We start from the raw sequence: 19,283 nt of genomic DNA, 5'->3' as shown, positions 1-19,283 counted from the left end.
ACCTTCTCTGTGCCTCAATTTCTCTGTTTAAAATACAAAATAATTATATTTCTTACCTCAAAAAGTTGTTGTGAAGACTAAATGAGGTAAAACACCCTGGACGGTACCTGACACAAAGTAAGCACTCAGTGAGAAATAGGTATTGTCACCACTGGGTAAGACTAATGTCCAGTCTCTAATTCCCCTGGAAGGGAGGTATCAGTGAGGAAAAATCCATAAAGAGTTGTATGCAACCATATTTAATTATAAATAAAAGAATGGGTGATATTAGCAAATCTGGGGCTTTGGACTCCCTTAAAAAGAAAAACAAGAATATTCATGGTAGAATATCCTTCAGAAGTTTATATGTGACTACTGAGATTTTGCTTATGAAAATAGAAAGCCATCAGTACTTTATAATTTATATTAGTTTATTCTAAATATTCTATTAGAATTGGAGATATTAGTAACTTTTCTGCATAAAGCTGATAGATTTACTTTATTTTGATACACTGATTAAAGTGACTGCTTTTAATTCAAGATATCTGTATTGCTGCTGACATTCAAATGAGTGAGACATCACTCTGCCATCAGACTAGTCCTTTCATATTATCTCTGTATATCGTATTCTTGGTTCTCATTATTACAAATCTTCTGGAAACTAAATACCACCTCAGTAATGTCAGGGAGATAGAACTATGGTAGTATCCTTTTTCTCTTTTTACTAAAACTATTATAAAGATGGTTAAATTAGGATATCTGGAGAGACTTTTTAAAATAATACTACTTTACATAGATGAGATATTGATGACATTTCGGAGTCATCTCGCAGAAGTTCCAAGTAAAAAAATTCATAATCACCGATTTCATCACATCTGGTCAAAATTACTTAAACACCTTTAATGAGTAAATCACCGAAACACACCGTCATCTTTAGTTAGAGATAACGTATGTCACTCAGTGAGAGAACTGTAGAGCGGTCTTGGCGATAGCGTGTGGTGGCAACAGTGAATTTGCAGTTTTCAAAAAAATTTGAAAGTTGTTATGGGAAGAAAAGAGAACAAACTAAGGTAAAGGGAAACAAAGCAAAAGAGGTTCAGCCATCGTGTCGGAAAGTATCTGCAAACCTCTTGCTTCTAAAGTCTCCAGAAATCCCCAGACCTCCCACCTACAGTACAGTATCTTTCATCTTGGGGCTCACATCCAGAATCTTTATTACTGAGAATTCTTCTGAGTGCTTCTTGTCTGTCACCAAAGTTTTATTAGAGACCTTTATTTGTGTTTGAAAAGATTGTGTGTGTGTGTGTGTGTGTGTGTGTGTGTGTGCATATGCTTGTGTGTGGTCTGTGTGTGTCTGTGTGTCTGCAGCCAGATGCAGATGTGCTCTCTCACTTCCCAAGAAAATGAAACAAATCCTATTTACTTGTATGAAGGCAACACACATTTAACAGTAGTCACAACATGCAAGTGTTTCACTCTCCAAGGAATACTATAGTTGAATGTAAGTAGGAACTTTTAACTAAATTGCAAAGGAGTATACTAACTAAATGGAAAAGTTACAAAAAAGCAGTAATGTACACCACAATCCTGGATGAACTCCTATGGTTCTTTTAGAGTTTCTCAGTCCTTTTGATGTCATTATTGATAACCAAAATGACAAGAGCTCAGAACCTGCTTTTCAAATTCAACCATATATTAGAAGGCCTCAAATATACTACTTTTGCATGTTTTTTATAGTTCATACTTTTATAAATCAATTTCAATTTATATATTATATAGATGTCTTGAATGAAAACCTGTCTCTCCTAAAATAAATTTCTAATCAAACTTGGTTATTTAGTAATACAAACTATATAAAATAAGAACTTGTTTTGCCTTAAGTTTAGATATTTTAGAGCCGTTTCTGAAGACAGCTTATCTTAAAAGATGAGATGTCTGATAACAAGAGGGAAAATGTGGGTGGTTTAGGTTTAAACTCAGACCAGAAAGAAATGTTTTTAAGCATCTGAAAGGACTGATAATACCTTTATTAGAGTTAATTTGTTCTTTTAATATATGGAAGTATGTAACAGAATTTAGCTATACCTATTTGTGATATGAGGCCTCATTTTTTCAATCAACTGCGTGTTTTCAACTTAAGTATACTTAAAGTTTTCTGAAAAGAAATGTACAAAGACAGCATTCAATTAAGGATTAATCACTATGGCAACTGAGACGTGGTGACAGAGAGGAGGGGATGTATTCTCCCCTCCGTTTCCTGCCAGCTGTCATGGTCAACCTCTGTGCCTGAATCCACGCCAAAATATAGACTGTGACCAACTCTAAGAAACTATATCTGTATTTTTATAAATTGGTACAAGTATCAGACTATAAAAGAAGACTTAATCCCCTGAATTGGATGACAGACACTTGGCACTCTTGCCAGTGTTTGACAGAGAAATAACGGGTCGCTTTGTAGTAAAACCTGGATTAATAGTAAACCCTTCTTTATGTTATTGCAGTGTGGTGTAAATGAGAGGCCTAAGCACGCTGTCAGCCCAGGCCCGGGGGAGCGTGGGGAAGGGTGCCTTTTATAACCCGTGCAGGTTTAAGCACTGCTCAGAATACTGTAAATACAAAATGTTGTGTTAGTAAGAACTCCTCTTTCTTGTATTCGCATTAGATTGGCGTTTTGTAGATTACTTAAAGAAAGGATTTCTATGAGCTATGGTGGATTTGATTGCAGTATGTTTATACAGCTTTTGGAGTCAGCAAGGAGGGATGGACTGTTTACAATGAAGCCGACTTTGGGGAGATATAGCATTCCATTATCCTATTTTTCACGATAGTGAATGGCATGACGGTTTAAAGTAATTGTTCACAAATGACTGGTTTATGAAGTAGTTGAGTAAGGAAGGTTTATGGTTTCAGCATGTAACAAAATTAACTCTTACTGGGTGTGAGATTTCTTATGGTTTTATCATTTTTATTTCTATAGCTAGATGCTAATTTTATGGTATTTGTATCAGAAAGTTATTCTTTCAAGTAATTTGAGTAGAGATCAAGATTTTTTTAAATTTTGTATGTGTGTTTATGTCATTATGTAACTAGTGTTGGCATGAAGACTTTCTATCTTTGGAACTAGGGTTGATTCAGAAAGATAGTACTAATTCATGAACTAATTCATGAAGAAGACCTGTTACCTAGTCAGAGGAAGGAGACTCTGATATTAACTTTTAATATACACACCTAGTCCCCTCCTAGCTGGTGGCTGTGAGTAGACATGACATCCTTCCTCACAGTGGTGTTACCAGGATTAATGGAGTAACATTCAGCTTCTTGCAAGAAAGACATTGAAATTACTCAGAATATAATATGAATTTTTATTCTTGTAATTATGATTATTGCTGATCAGTAAAGGCGATGAGTGAGACTCCTTACAATGTCCTAATATGATTTTTATTGTTAATAGTACCAATAATAGCATGTGTTAGAAAACCATAGAAGATGTCTAGTTCTCTAATTTTATAGATGAAGGACCCACCTGAGCTATGGCTTATTTTTCATGAAGAATTCTATAGGAAAAATACATTTGAAAGGAATTATAAACTAATTTAACAATGAACTGGACTGACACCAATAATCTTTGCTTATCAAGAAGTAATTGGATTCTTACTCTTCTTCTAGTCAGTTATTGTTCCAGTTGCACAGAAGATAGATGTTGCTTCTTAAAACAATTTCTCCGATTAGAATTGGAAGATTCTAAATAGTTAAAAAATACTATTTCTTCAAATAATGCTTTCTCATTAACAATATAAAAACTTAAAGATATATGATCTCATTGAACTGTGATTGACTCTACTTAGTGACTTAAAGAAAGTTAAACACATAACATTCCTTTTCAAATTATATTTTATCCCTCTGTGAAAACCGTGGTATCAATTGGACATGGCCACTTAATGGAAACACCTATTGCCTTGTCATCTGAGACTCTTGTCTCTACGCATATGAATTCTGAATTTTTATAGGATGAATAAAACAAAATTTTAAGACAAGAGAATCATAGCATTTCAGAATTTGGAGGATTCTTGGAGACTATTTAATGCAAATGAATTGTTTTTACTGATTTTTAAAAATGAGATGGTAAGTGATTTCCCTCAGGCCCAATAATATCAGTAAGCTTAGATCCCTATAGCCTTTCAACACTTCTATCTTCTGTTGTATTTTTTCCCTCAGTTCCTTTGGCTTTTATTTTGGTTTGGAGGTTTTATTTATTTATTTTTTTAACTCCATTTTACTTTTCCAGTATGAAAAATCAGTCTAATTTTCCAAAATAACTTGCCTATGAAGAACACCCTCACTTTAGCAGTTGAACAAAAAATTCAGGTGGACTGAATGTATCCTTTACTTTAAAAAAAAATTTTTAGATACTTAAAACTATCTGGTATACACTTTCATAAGCACGATGACTTAGCAACAGGCAGCACAGAGTGAGAATTCAGAAAATGTTGGTCATTGGGAATTCCTGCACGAAAGTATTACATAAGGCACCATCATCTTCACTATGACGTCAAGGCTCCTGCACTCTTAGCTCCACAAGTTAATGTTAAACTGGGTATGCTGGCAGATCATATAAGGATATTAGTCATTTTAGAGCAGCATAAAGGCTGGTATTCATTTTCACTCACTCTTTGTCATCCATTGGCCATAGCGCTGGAATAGGAAACTGCTCAAGAATGGAGAACGTAGGTAACCATGTCAGAAAAGATATCCCTACCCATGAATGCCTTTATGAGCTTCCTTATTTAGCAGTAATAATACATCTAAACAGTCACTTTGTGCCTTAATTTTCTGTCTTCCAAAGTTCTGTGAAGTGTCTTTTTGTGCTTCTTTTCCATGGCACACAAGGCCTATATCAGTTGGGCCCCAGTCTGCCTTTTCAGTCTCATTCTGTTACACTCATTCAAAGTTACTGATACTCTGTATAAATCATTGTGCTAGACACTGGGGATATAAATATAAACAGGCTCTTCTGGTCAGCCTTCAGCTTATAAACCAGTCTCTGAGCACACTATGGACTATTACCCTGCTATGCCTTTGCTCCTGTGATTCTTTTGTTTAAAATTCCATTTCTGGGTACGTGGGTATCTCAGTTGGTTAAGCGTCTGCCTTTGGCTCAGGTCATGATCCAGAGTCCTGAGATTGAGCCCCATATCAGGCTCCCTGCTCAGGGAGGAGCTTGCTGCTCCCCTTGCTTGTGCTCATTCTCTCTGTGTGTCAAATAAATAAATAAATAAATAAATAAATAAATAAATAAAATCTTTAAAAAAATAAAATAAAATTCCATTTCATCTGTGTTTGCCTATTGAACTCTTGCCCCTTGGATCATCAATGGTGGCTGCCCCTCAGGCTTCTTCAAAGCAATGTGAATGTCTTCTTCATCTTCATGTGTGTGTGTGTGTGTGTGTGTGTGTTTATGCTGTAGCACTTTTCACTGTAGTATGTGTTATTATAGTATGTCTACAGTATGCTTTCAGCTGCAAGGAATAGAATAACCATCTAAAAGTGGCCTATACAAACAGACACATGAAGAGATGCTCAACATCACTAATTGTAAGGCAATTGCAAATTGAAACCACAATAAGATATCACCTCACATCTGTCATAAGGGCTAAAATTAAAAACATGAGAAACAAGTGTTGGATGTGGAGAAAAAAGAACCCTTGTGCCTTGTTGGTGGGAATGCAAACTGTTGCACCCACTACAGAAAACAGTATGGAGGCTTCTTAAAAAACTAAAAATAGAAATATCATATGATCCAGTAATTCCACTACTGGGTATTGTGTGTATATATGTGTGTGTATATATATATCACCCCTATGCTTATTGTAGCATTATTTACAATAGCCAAGATATGGAAGCAACCCAAGTGTCCATCAATAGATGAATGGATAAAGAAAAAGTGGTGTATTACACAATGGAATTTTACTCAGCCACAAAAAAAAAAAAAAAAAAAAAAAAACAACCAAAAAGAGAAACCTTGCCATTTGTAACAACATGAATGAACCTAGAGGATGTGAAAGAAAGAAGTCAGACAGAGAAAGACAAATACCATGGGATTTAACTTATATGCAGAATCTAAAAAAACAAGTGAATAAATAAACAAAAAACAGAAACAGACCTATAAATACAGAGAACAAACCAATGATTGCCAGAGGGGAGAGGGGTGAGAGGGATGGGCAAAATGGGTGAAGGGGAGTGGGAATGGGAGATGCAGGCTTCCAGTTATGGGATGAGCAAATCACAGGAATAAAAGGTGCAGCACAGAGAATATAGTCAAGGGTACTGTAGTAGTGCTGAATGGCGGCAGGTGGTGGCTATGCTTGCGATGAGCCTTGCATAACACGGAGACTTGTCAAATCATATGAAACTAATGTAACATTGTAGGTCAACTCTACTTCAATAAAGATTAATTAATTGATTAATTAATGAAAGTAACCTATACAATGGACTATTGAGCTAATTCACATACCAGCCAGTCTGTTGGGGGGCTATGTCCAGGTTTAGTGCTACAGATCAGTGACACTAAGGATTCAGGCTCTCTGCGTCTTCTACCCCACTGTCCTTAGTAAGTTACCATTTAGTCCCTGGGCCTTTTGCCTCATGTTGTAGGATAACTACTGCATCTCAAGAACTCATTTTCTCATACAAATGTATCTAAAGACAGGAAGGTGTGGTTCTTTTCATATTTGTTTCCCTTTATTGAAGAGAATGGTCTTTCCTGCAAAACATGCCTACTAGCTTGCCTAACCTCAGTTTATCCCCCCCAAAACAGAGAGCAATCCATCTTCCCCAAACACATCTCTAAGAGAACTCCGCTTTTGTTCAGACAACAAAGAGTAACAGTGGCTGTTGTTAAAGCCATCAAAATGTTTGCCACTGTATTCCTGGTTAGCCTGTGAAATTCTTTTGTGTTAGGAACTGAGTCTTACTCTTTTATTCCCAGAAGCTAGGTACCTAGTACCTAGATATTCAATCAGAGCTTACTAATTTTAATTGAGTTTCTTATAGACACTAAATAAAAGCTTCTCAAAGAGATTCTACAAATAAAAATAGGAGGAATTTTTAACATAAACATGAATTCTTGTGTGGATACGAAATTTGGGACTCTTTTGCACATTTCTTATGGAATTTGTGATATTTTTGCCAATTTCCTGATGAGGCTGATATCCCTGTCAACATAACCAGAGTCAGCTCTCACAGATTTTATGTCAAGATTGTTGGTACGTTGATGTTTTTTTAAATGTATCATCATCTCGTAGCCAAGTTACTATCAGAATCAACTTTCAATTAATCTGTAAACAGTTTTCATGACTCTGGCAGCAGTTGCTTAAAAATGGAATTGGAGGGGCGCCTGGGTGGCTCAGTGGGTTAAAGCCTCTGCCTTTCGCTCAGGTCATGATCCCAGGGTCCTGGGATAGAGCCCCGCATCGGGCTCTCTGCTTGGCAGGGAGCCTGCTTCCTCCTCTCTCTCTCTCTCTGCCTGCCTCTCTCCCTACTTGTGATCTCTGTCAAATAAATAAAATAAAATCTTTAAAAAAAAATGGAATTGGAAAGACATATCCTACTTTTATTCAGTATTTAAGGTTATGCTGTTCTTGTTGCCAGGTGAAGTAATGAATACCTTCAGAGGAAGAAATTTTGCTTTTGGTAAATTGTCTTCCAGAAATTTTTCTTACTTCTGTTATGTTTGTGTAAGTTTATATTCATCCAGCATTCATTTATTGGAAGTCTGTTGGGTACGTGACTTAGGACTCTCCCTCTCCTCACTTTCCCTCTCTCTCTCTATATATATATACACATATACATACCTACCTACACATACACACACACACACACACACACACACACACACAAACATATGGTTGTTCTCTGTTAGAGGCATGTCTAGATCCAGTTACACAGGTAAGATCTAAGCAGTCAAAATAGTTTCCAATAGTACAAGGGTCCTACCTATTCAAGAGGGCCCCTTGATTTTGCTGTATTCCCTTGGTGTGTGAAATTAGGATTTTTGGTCTACATGCAACATTGTTGCTGCTTGGCTTAGTATGCTGTGTGTGATTACATTAAGTCAAGGTAGATTCCATTTATGAGACTGACTCGCTACCTACTGCGCTAACAAGGCACCTGGTAGATTCCATTTATATAGTAAAGCTATCAAGTGAGAAATTGAAATAGCAATGCAAGAAAAAAAAAGGATGCAAGGAAAGTCTCATGCATCTGGACCTTCAGGAATGGGTAGGACTATGCTGGGCAGAAGGCAGGGCTGAGGAAATTTGACTTCAAAAATGAACATCGTGATGTGTCTGGCAGTAGCAAGAAGACTAGCCTAACCAGACCAGCCTATATTGGACATCAGAAGGAGTAAGGCTGTATAGTGTGGACGGATCATGAAAAGCCTTGAATGTAGACCAATAATCAAAAGATGCTAAACTGACCTGAACCGACCAAAATGTAAGAGTTTATACTCTGACAAGTAACTTTCAACATGTGCAGAATGTCTTACTATTCTCTGGTGAAGAAGGCCAAGAGCCAGGCCTGGAGCTGCTAATTATTTTTCTAGACAGAAAGACTCTTCTGTTTTCCCACACTAAGCCAGGAGCCTTTTCCTGTGTGTAGACATAAAGCTGGGTGAAACCAAAACCCATTCTGGATCAGCCTGGTCTGTTTCCAGCATGGAGGTATCAAGTATGTGCTGAATGAAGGCATGTCAGTTTCTGGTAGATGAGTGGTTCTCAAAAGTGTCATCCATGGAATGGACCCCTAAGATACTGGAGACTCTTATAGGGGTCTGCAAGGTCAGAACTTCTTTCAGAATATTTCTAAGTACGCTTTCCGCTTGTTAACATTTGTACAAATGGTGCAAAAGCGATGGTTAGCAAAGTCCTGGCAGCTCAGTGTGAATTGAGCTGTGGCCCCCATGATGCCTCATGGCCTTTAGGTTCTGTACTGTTACATATTTGCAGGAAAAGAATTTATGAATTTATATTGAATTGATGAATTTATATCTTTGATAAAAAATGACTAATTTTATCAAATCTCAACCCTTTCATACTCATCTTTTTTTCTATTCTGTTTGATAAAATAGGAAGTGTACATAAGCATTTGTTTAATTGAGCTAGAAATGGAACTAGCCACTTTTTTAATATATAAAACATCACTTGTCCTGACAAACTGGTTATTTAAATTTGTATATTTGGTAGATAATGTCTTAAAAATGAACCTAGTGAGTTTTGTTTGTACTCCAAGGAAAACAATGAGCAGTATGTGTTGTCAGGAACAAAAGTCAGGCTTTCGAGTGAAAACTAAAATGTTGAAAAACCATGACCATGACACTGTCCCTATACTTAAAAGATTTTTTTTTCTGATGCAGTAGGTGATGATAACAACAGATTTGGTTTTCCAGTGTTGTACAGTTGAATGTGTCAGTGTTTTGAAGATCTGCATAGCTCAATTAATCGATACTTTCAAATGACCAGTGAATGATACCACAAAATCATGCTGGGGAAAAAAGCCAACCAAAGTGCAAGATATACCCATGAATTTTAATTTTAACAATGTAAAAAATTTACTGATACAGTTTCAGGTTTTACATGAAATTAACCTTGAGTTTTGATATGATATAAGAAAAGAATATCTCCAGGTATCTGAAAAGGCTATTAAAATATTCTTCCCTTTTCTAACTACATATCTCTATGATACTGATTTTCTTCAGATACTCCAACCAAAAGTTACCTTGTTGCAACAGATTGAGTGCAAAAGCCAGATATGAGAATCTGCTTTATGAATCCAGATATTAAAGACATTTACAGAAATGTAAAACGTAGACACTCAGGGAGCCTGGGTGGCTCAGATGGTTAAACATCTGCTTTCAGCTCAGGTCATGTCCTCCAGGTCCTGGGATCGAGCCCCACGTCAGGCTCCCTGCTGAGCAGGGAGTCTGCTTCTCTCTCTCCTTCTGTCTCTCCCCTCTGTTCCTGCTCTTTCTCTTGAATAAAATCTTAAAAAAAAAAAAAAACTATAAAAACATGTTATTAAAAAAAAATGTTATTGATTTTTTAACAGACTAATAAATATTTTAAATATTTAATAGGTAAAACCCACACAAAATCTCTTTGGGGTCCTTCATAAATTTTAAAGTGTAAAAGTGGGGTTTAAGTGTAAAAATGGGGTGCCTGCGTGGCACAGTCAGATAAGTGTCTGTCTGACTCTTGATTTCAGCTCAGGTCATAATCTCAGGGTCCTAAGATTGAGCCCCAGGTTGAGACCTACATTGGACTTGCACTGGGTATGGAGCCACTGAAGATTCTCCCTCTGCTCCTTCCCCTGCTCTCGAGCACTCACTCTCTTGTGTGCACTCTCTCTCTCTCTCTAAAATAAGTAAATCTAAAAAAAAAAAAAAAAAAGAAAGTATAGGGAAGCCTGGGTGGCTTAGTCGGTGGCTTAGTCAGTTAAGCATCTCCCTGTGGCTTAGGTCATGATTCCAGGCTCCTGGGATCAAGCCCCATATGGGGCTCCCTGCCCAAATGGTCTTCAGAGAAGGTTTTACAGTACTGTAATTAATACATATAAAAATTCAAAAGTGGGGGCGCCTGGGTGGCTCAGTGGGTTGAAGCCTCTGCCTTCGGCTCGGGTCATGATCCCAGGGTCCTGGGATCGAGTCCCGCATCGAGCTCTCTGCTCGGCGGGGAGCCTGCTTCCTCCTCTCTCTCTGCCTGCCTCTCTGCCTGCTTGTGATCTCCCTCTGTTAAATAAATAAATAAAATCTTTAAAAAAAAAAAATTCAAAAGTGTGTCAGGGCTATAAGATTCTAAGGACCTATTCGTTACTTTCTGGAAATCCTATAAGAACTGGTAGAATTGTGAATTTTAAATATGGAAGAGACTGATGGGAGTCCCTGATCCAGATTCCTACCCCCTAGATCCTGATCCCCAAATCAGTAATTATCTCCCAGGGTAGTGAGACTCAAAAAGATACAAAAACTTCCAAGTTTCCCCTGAACCCTAGGGTCTGAGGTGCTGAGTCCAGTGTTCCCACTTTTATCCCAGGAGCCCCCAGATCCTGCTCTAGCCTTTCTGCAGGAGGTAATAAAGGGAATTTATACCCTGACCACACTGCCACATAGGACTGAGGGTGTTTGTGAGCACTCCCTTTTACTGGGCTGCAGACTTTGGTGATTGCCACTATCTCATCTGGCCTTTTCCACAGATGACTGCCATGGCAGTGCCTTCAGGGTCACAGATCCCAAGGAGATGGGGCTTTTATATTTCTTTCTGTAGTCTGCTCTACAGTATTCACCTGCTCTCCCAAGGCTGTCACTTTGTTCTTTTAGATGGGTGGATCTGTCAGACAATGAGAAATGGATAGAAATTTCTTGTGGATAGAAAAGGAACCTAGGCTCAGGACAGCTAATATAAACTTGTCCTGTTGTGACTCTTCTAGAAAGCAAAGCACTATTAAAAATATATAGATATAGGGGCACCTGAGTGGCTCAGTCATTAAGTATCTGCCTTCGCCTCAGGTCATGATCCCAGTGTTCTGGGATCGAGCCCCAAGCCCTGCATTGAGCTCCCTGCTCAGTGGGAAGCCTGCTTCTCCCTCTCTCACTCCCCTTGCTTGTGTTCCCTCTCATGATGTCTCTCTCCCTCTGTCAAATAAATAATATCTTTTTAAAAACTAGATAGATAGATATAGAGGTATAGAGATATATAAATAGAGATGTGGCTGGGTTGTAACTGTTATTTCTTCCAGGAAGAAAGCAGACCAAAACCAAAAAAGATTTGGAATTTGCATCTAAGTGTTTTTTTCAGATTTGAATGTCATTTTTAAACATGCGGAAAATTTGACTTTACTATGTATTTGTGGTGACTCCTCTAAACAGCTGGCTTTTCTCCAGAGGATGAGTAAAGACAATTCAGGGCTCATAGTTGCCTTAGGCTTTCCTGAATATTAGAAAACTGCATTTACAGTAATATTGCCTACCTCCAGGCAAAAATCTTGAATGATTACTTTAAGGATGGGCGATTTTTCACACCTGTACAAAGATCCTTAAAAGTTTTTGTCCTTTTAGAAACTCAGATGCCATTGAATGAATATATTTACATGTGCTATATGTTTTTATAGTACTCCTGATTCCCTGCTTTGCAAAGACAAGGAAGTTTATTACTTTTTATGTGTTTACAGAGTTCAGCCCTTACCCAAAGGGAGATTTCAACTTTCATCTTTCATTTGAACAGATGTATAAACAAAAGTTGCCTCCCAGACTTCACTATTTAAGATTTAATGAAAGAAAAAAAAGAAAGAGTGCTTTTTTTTTTTTTTTCTTAGTCTCTATGGCAAAGTTGGTGTGATCAGGACAGCGTGAGGACCTGGACCTGTGACTACATGGTACGCCCACAGGTGGCCATGACCATAGAACACCTTGTGAGGCTCTGTGCTTTTCTCAGGAACAAGGTGTAGACCAAGAGCTTCTTGTAATGGGCAGATCCTTTGGTAATCTTGGAATCCAACTTTAATTAATTTTTCTGTTCAGGCTTCTCGAGGGGTCCAAGTGATTCAGACCTCCCAATGCCTTTGAAAATCTCCTTCCTGATTTCAGTTTTCTCAATGATGCATCAAGCATAAACATCTGGTTATGGGAGAAAAATAGTGAATGTGTCTGTTAAATATGCACTGCTCTTTGTTCTGGTGTATGTTCTACAGGGTGTTTTCTGGAGAAACCAGCTTAGCAGACAGATCTATTCCAAAATTGCTTAATAAAACATTTCAGTAACTCCCAGTAGCCTACCGTGGAATAGTAGGAGCTTATCAGGCTGTTCTGCTTCATTGTGCCCTCTCCCTGTCCAAGCCTAAGTGGAGGGTACAGATGAGCAGGGGAGAAAGAATCAGCAGTATCTGCACTGGCTATGGGTGTGTCTCTAGGAATTGGTCCCAAGGAGCTTTAGAAAGATGGCAGAGATTACAGTAGTATTTCTCCTGCCAGAATGGGAATTGGAGGCTATTCATGATTGCTTTTGAAACTCACTCTCCTGGATTGTAATGCTTCTTGCCCATTTGTGGCAAGAAGGTGGGTGGCTACAGGCAAGATTGATCCCTATCAACTTTTTTATTGCCTTGCCAGTCTCATCTAGGTGCTCTCTGCAGTTCTTTTGATAATTTATCTCCAAAGTTATTTTTTACCTTCAAGACTATTAGGAGAAAGTTGTTTTTTTTTTTTAAACTTAAACATTCTCTGTACTATTCCCAGTAAAGTTTCCTAGTATATGAAGATAGATTTCCTACATAGCAAAAAAAATAGAAAAATGTTAATGTAATCATATGGCTCTGAGGTAGGGGCATATGTCTTTTTTTCTTTTCTCAGTACACTGATGCCAAAGAATGCTATCTTTAAACTTTTAAGAGTCAGGTTTTTTCCCTTACTTTCATATTGAAAACGTATATATACTTTTTCACCTTTTTTTAAAGCTGTGCCTTTTAAAAAATAACTATTGATTCAGTTAAAGTAATGCAATTTGGTTTAGATCTAATGTCTTGAAATACAGACAATGCAATGCACTTTTGGTTCCAAGGAAAAATAAAGTATTATCAAAAATTATCTGAATGTTTCTTAATATTGGTCTGAAGATAAGGAGCTTTCCTGTAGAACCAATATAAACCTAAAACTTTCCAGGAAGAAATAAATTGCACAGAACTATATACAGTTGTTTAGGTCTAGTGTGGATTCATTGTGGCTACTCCAGAAGACAGAATTTTTCCCTACAAAAGTGCCCTCTTATTTATTATAATCCTAATGTATATCTTTTACAACTTAAAATAAGTATAGCTTTTACTTTATAGAATGTAGACACTGTACATTTTTAAATAGTAATTTTTATGATATATTATCAAACACATTTTACAGATACAGTGGAAAAATCAATAATGATTTTATAACTTCATCAAAATTAAATCAAAGCCGATAGTCATGAAGTCTTTAAAGTGAGCTATTTCTAAGTTAAACATTTAGTTCTGAAAGATGAGGAGACTGTTTTGGCCAAAATATATTAGAACAATTGTCATTTATAGGAATAAAGTGTTTAATGTTTTAGCCGAATTGAACAAATTTTTATATTATGAATTTTAGTTTTAACAACAATTACCTTTGTAAAGACAACACATCGTGTGTTTAAATTCTTAATTATATAAATCAGATTAGAACTTGGAGAATCAGACATAGCCTTTTATCTTTTTAGCCCTGTTTAACTGTGGTCTGAAGGGAGACAGTTTTTCCTTCACTTTTTTAATTCTCAACTAATGCTCCCTATAGTATGTATATGCCCATAGCACATTACTGCTCAGAGATTAAAATTATTACTTTAAGATTCTCTGATAAACCCACTTTCTTAAGTAGCCCCCCATTTCCATTCAACTAATTTCATTGTCAAATGGATTCTTAACTGCATTCTTACATTTCCTAGAAACAATTACTATGTTCCTTATGCTCACTAAGTTTTGTTTCTAATAAAGATTCCATAAATTAAATTTAACTTTTCATACAAACACTATAGTAGAAACACCTAACAATACAATACTCAGTAATTAAGCAAAAATCATGAATTTAGCAATACTAAGTTATAAATTATATTCTAATAGTATCAAACTTTCCAAAACACTTACTAACAGAAATATTTATACTATATAAATACTGTACAAAGTCCCTATCTTTGTAATTTCTTATCATTATAATCATAAATTATCATATGAAGGTAAGCTTCATCAGAATCACAGAATATAGATGTACTTTCTTAGGGCAAATCTTGATGGATACTTTTAAAGAAACTTTTTAAGAAAATATTAGGAACAGTTAGGGGCTTTTGCAGAAACTGGCATTTCTGCTTTATTTATGTCATGATTGCAAAATTTCTTTTTAAATACAGACAGTGTTCCGGTTATTGGCCATTCTACTCTCTAGAGGGGAAAAGGAGTGGATTCATTTTGCTTTCTTTAGCAAGCAACCTCACTCTCTTTCCTAGTGTTAAGAAGGGATAGTATTGTCTTTTCAGTTCCTAATCTAGTTCATTTTACTGAATTTTTTATTACTCAAGCCTTTATTACTATTGCTACTTCTTCATGTTGCCTCAGTGTCATATGACTTCACAGCTTTGACATAGTGGTAATGAATAAGCTTGAGTCCAATCAACATAATCTGGAATCTTTTCATCTTGGCCATAAGCCTTGAACTTTGCTTTATAATAAATTATAACTATCACTACAATTGCAACTGCACTTTGGCACTGTTTTCCTTGTATCATCTAGTGTAAAGGATACTATTTTACTGGAATGAAACCAGCTTTATGACAAGGTCACCAAAATGTTTATTAAGTTAATTAATAAAATTTTGTTTCATAATCTTGTTTCAGTAGTTTCAAAGGACTCTACCAAAATGGAAATCTGAACCTGGATAGATTTAAAAAAAAAAAAAAAAATGAACGATAGGGTACTGAGTCCATGTGGGAAAAGAATGTTCTTCCTTTTTTTTATGATTGTCTAACATCATCAGGTTTTTAAATATGGAATATTTGGTAAAAAATTAAAGATCCAAATGTTTGATACCTGTTGTTAGAAAAGCTGAATTTCCCTGAAGAATTTATAAAACTGACTTAAAAAAAAATGTATCCACACAAAATGTGAGCTCTGTAATCCTGCCAAGGTCAGAAAGACCCAGAGTAATCATGTAAATTATTGAAAATTGCTATTGTCTGGCATGATTTCTCTATGGCTTCAGAAATTGCAATATATAAGAATGGAGTGTTCTTGGTTGGCCCAGTTCCTTCTTTCTCTGTTTATTCCCCTTATCTTCATGTAAACAACCCATCTCTCCTTACAGTAATAGATCATTATTTCTTGGGGACCATCTAAGATGATGAGCCTTTTTATTGGAAACTTTCAACCATCATCTGTTTTCTTGTGATGTAAATAAATGCATCAAATCTCTTTCAAATTTATCTTTAAAGATCAGCATTTTCCTTTCTGTTAATGTTTTGAGATTCAAGAAATTATGTCTTAAAGGAAAGTACTTTCAACATTTTATTTCTGTCCATCTGGTTCACAAGAGATATTTAAGAAGTCAATTTATTTTCATTAGAAATGGTTTGTTACTACAAAACATACAGTTACAGGGTCTCTGGCTGGCTCAGTTGGTAGGGCGTGTGACTCTTGATCTCGGGGTCATAATTTTGGTACCCATATTGGATATAAAGATTATGGAAAGAAGGAAGGAAGGGAGAGAGAGGGAGGGGGGAGGGAGGGTAAGAGAAAGGAAAGGGAGGAAGGAAGGAAGGAAAAGGGAAGGGGAGGAAGGAAGGAAAGAAGGAAAAGAAAAGAAAGAAAGAAAATAGTTGTATTGTATGTGTTATCTTATATTCAGTTTATTCCAATAAAATGAACTTGAATATAAGCTGAAGAGATAAATGATTTATTTTTTAAAAGAAAACTAAATGTTCCATCTTTAAAATAAAATAAAAAAATGGGCTTGTCACTTTTAAGTTCCTTAAGGGTTGGGGACTCTTTGTATATGTAAATATCTTTGTTCTCAACTGCATACTGTGGTGGCAGGAAGATAGCAGGTGCTCAGTAAATATTTGTGGAATGAAAAACTATCCCCTACCCATATTCATTTATATGTGCCATTTCAATCCCATCTAACTCCTATAAAAGAAAAATAATTATGTCATTAGCAAGAATCTGTATCTAGTACACTCTTATAGTCTTTGTATGTCTGAAAAAAAAGAGTAATTTAATGATAGTTAAACTGGGTATAGAATTCTAAGTTTACAATTTTTTCCCCTCTCTGCATGTGGAAGGTATTATCTAATTATCTTCTGGTGGTGGTGGTATTAATGAGAAGTCTTTCTTCAGGTTGATTGTCATTTCTTTGTGGGATATCTTGTTTTTGTTCCCTGCCAGTTTTTAAGATGCCCTCTGTGATATAACAAAGTACAAGATTTATTATTATTTTTCCCACTAGAGATTCTCTCTCCTTTTTTGTTTTGAGGATTCATGCCTTCTTCAGTTACCTGCCATTATGTTTTTGCATTATCTCTTCTATTTTCTTTATTCTGTTCTTCTAGTATTTTAGAAATTTTGGTATGTCTTCTTACTCTACCACTTTCCCAACTGTCATAGTAAGGTTGTTTAGTCTGCTGCTTTAACTCATATTTTGAGCTTGTTGCTATCTCTGTTTTTTTATTTCAAAACTATATTTCCTTTTAAGAGTTTGTCTTTGGTTCTTTTTCAGATCTGCCTATCCCAGTTTGCTGGCAAATTCTATTCCTTCCTTTATCTTTCTGGACTTTCTGGACTTGCTAATGATTTAAAGTCTCTTTCAGGTTGCTTCATTATAATTCCTCCAACTGCGTATTCTCACACTTGTTGCATCTACCTATTTTCATGGTGGTGGGTTTTATATGTTCTTCATAATTTTTGCCTCAGCTCCTCCCCACACCCCCACACTGGAATCAAAAGCATTCTCTGGGTTATAGAAGTCTTCCTAGGGTATGTTTTTGTATTCATCTCTCATTGACAGCCATAATTTTCAGTGATTCTGGACCAGTTTTTTATGTTGGTTTTTAGCTTAGATTTTCCATACCACTCAGGCGCTACAAAATCAGATTCCACAACTGGCATAGCCTGGGCAGTCCACATTTCATCAGTGATTCTTCCTATCTAGAGTAGGAAAGTAGCCTGCTTCTCTCCTGCGTTCCCAACTTGGGCTTTCCTAGCTTTAATATGCAAACAGGATATCCTCCTTTGTTTTTGGTTTGTTTATTTTTTAATGCAGGGAGTTCAGTCATTTTCATCTCCCCTCTGGACATGGGGTCCTGCAGACTATAACTTAAGGCATTAGCTCCCATTCACCACTACATTACTTCTTTGCTTTTTGGCACCTACTGATTTACCTTTCTTACTTCTGAGCTCAAATATAATTTTCCTCTTGTTGTCAAATTGTATACAATTTTGGAATGGGATAGGATTTTCCACATATTCACTATACCATCATCTCAGGGAAATTGGAACCATGCAGTTTAAAGTTATTTTTTTTCCCTTGACCCAGCATTTTTAACAATTTATGTTAAATAAGCAACCCATATAGTCTATAAAATAAATATAATTTCATGTATAATTTTAACCAACTGTAACTAGCATCTTAAAACTATTAAGTATACTGGCAGTCCATTAGAGATTAAAAAGTAGGATTTAGGGGCGCCTGGGTGGTTCAGTGGGTTAAAGCCTCTGCCTTCGGCTCAGGTCATGATCCGAGGGTTCTGGGATCGAGCCCCACATCAGGCTCTCTGCTCAGCAGGGAGCATACCTCCCCCTCTGTCTCTGCCTGCCTCTCTGCCTACTTGTGATCTCTGTCAAAAAAAGAAATAAAATCTAAAAAAAAAAAAGTAGGATTTAAGAAAATAATTTCTTATTTAATTTTCACATAAAGATTATTATTTTTTTTAAAGTTTGGCTATTTATGAATACCTGAAAATCTGACTTATAATATTGAGAGAAGTTACTGAATTTTAGAATTTTAAATAGCTCATTTTTATGCCATGATTTTTATAATCATTCACTTTTATCCTCAGTATTGTGGTTATGGTATGCAATCAGTCTTGACAATGAAGGGATCATCTTATTCTTATTACTTTCATTCTATCTTTAAGAAAGATATATCTTTAAAATATATCTTAAACCATAGATACCATGGAAACATCATAGTATTGCCATTAGTTTTATATATTTCAGAAAGATATAAAAAATAACTTTTCCCTATATCTTCTTTTTAAAAATCTAGGTTAACTTCTCTTATAGTGCTTTCAGTTGGAGAATTTGATATACTTGATTATAAAGAGTTTGGGGGAAAAATAAGGACATCTTCTCATTTAACCAAAAATAACTGTTTTTTCAGACTTTGTTTTTGCTTTCCTTTTCTTTTCAGACACATAAAGAAAAAGTGAAAACAGATACATTGACACATACACAGAAAGGTCACCAACTAAGTGAAGGAAGTATTTCATTTCCCCTTTACATTTCACACCCTGTAACCCAGAAGAAGAAAAAAGTCTACCGCACAGACCAGACCACCTTCATAATTGGAGAAACACCAAAAGGAATCCGCAGGTATGTCTATAACAACATTGGACTTCAAGAATTATTCTCAAAAGAAATATAGCTACTTAATAAAATATACAAATTATTTGAATCTTGACCATACCTAGCATTTCAATTTGTATACT

The 19,283-nt window shown here is 36.0% G+C and overlaps 1 protein-coding gene across 1 annotated transcript in view; it reads left to right on the top strand.

The window, feature by feature from the left end:
- The window catches only part of ERCC6L2 (ERCC excision repair 6 like 2), a 135,221-nt gene that overhangs the window by 104,533 nt on the left and 11,405 nt on the right, over positions 1–19,283 (top strand). The window contains exon 18 of the mRNA XM_046022877.1: positions 18,986–19,167. Within this exon, the coding sequence (XP_045878833.1) occupies positions 18,986–19,167 (182 nt within the window). The remainder of the gene's footprint in view (positions 1–18,985; positions 19,168–19,283) is intronic.

This window comes from Meles meles, chromosome 11 (assembly GCF_922984935.1).
Source record: "Meles meles chromosome 11, mMelMel3.1 paternal haplotype, whole genome shotgun sequence".
Taxonomy (NCBI): domain Eukaryota; kingdom Metazoa; phylum Chordata; class Mammalia; order Carnivora; family Mustelidae; genus Meles; species Meles meles.
This window is presented reverse-complemented; position numbering and strand designations above follow the sequence as displayed.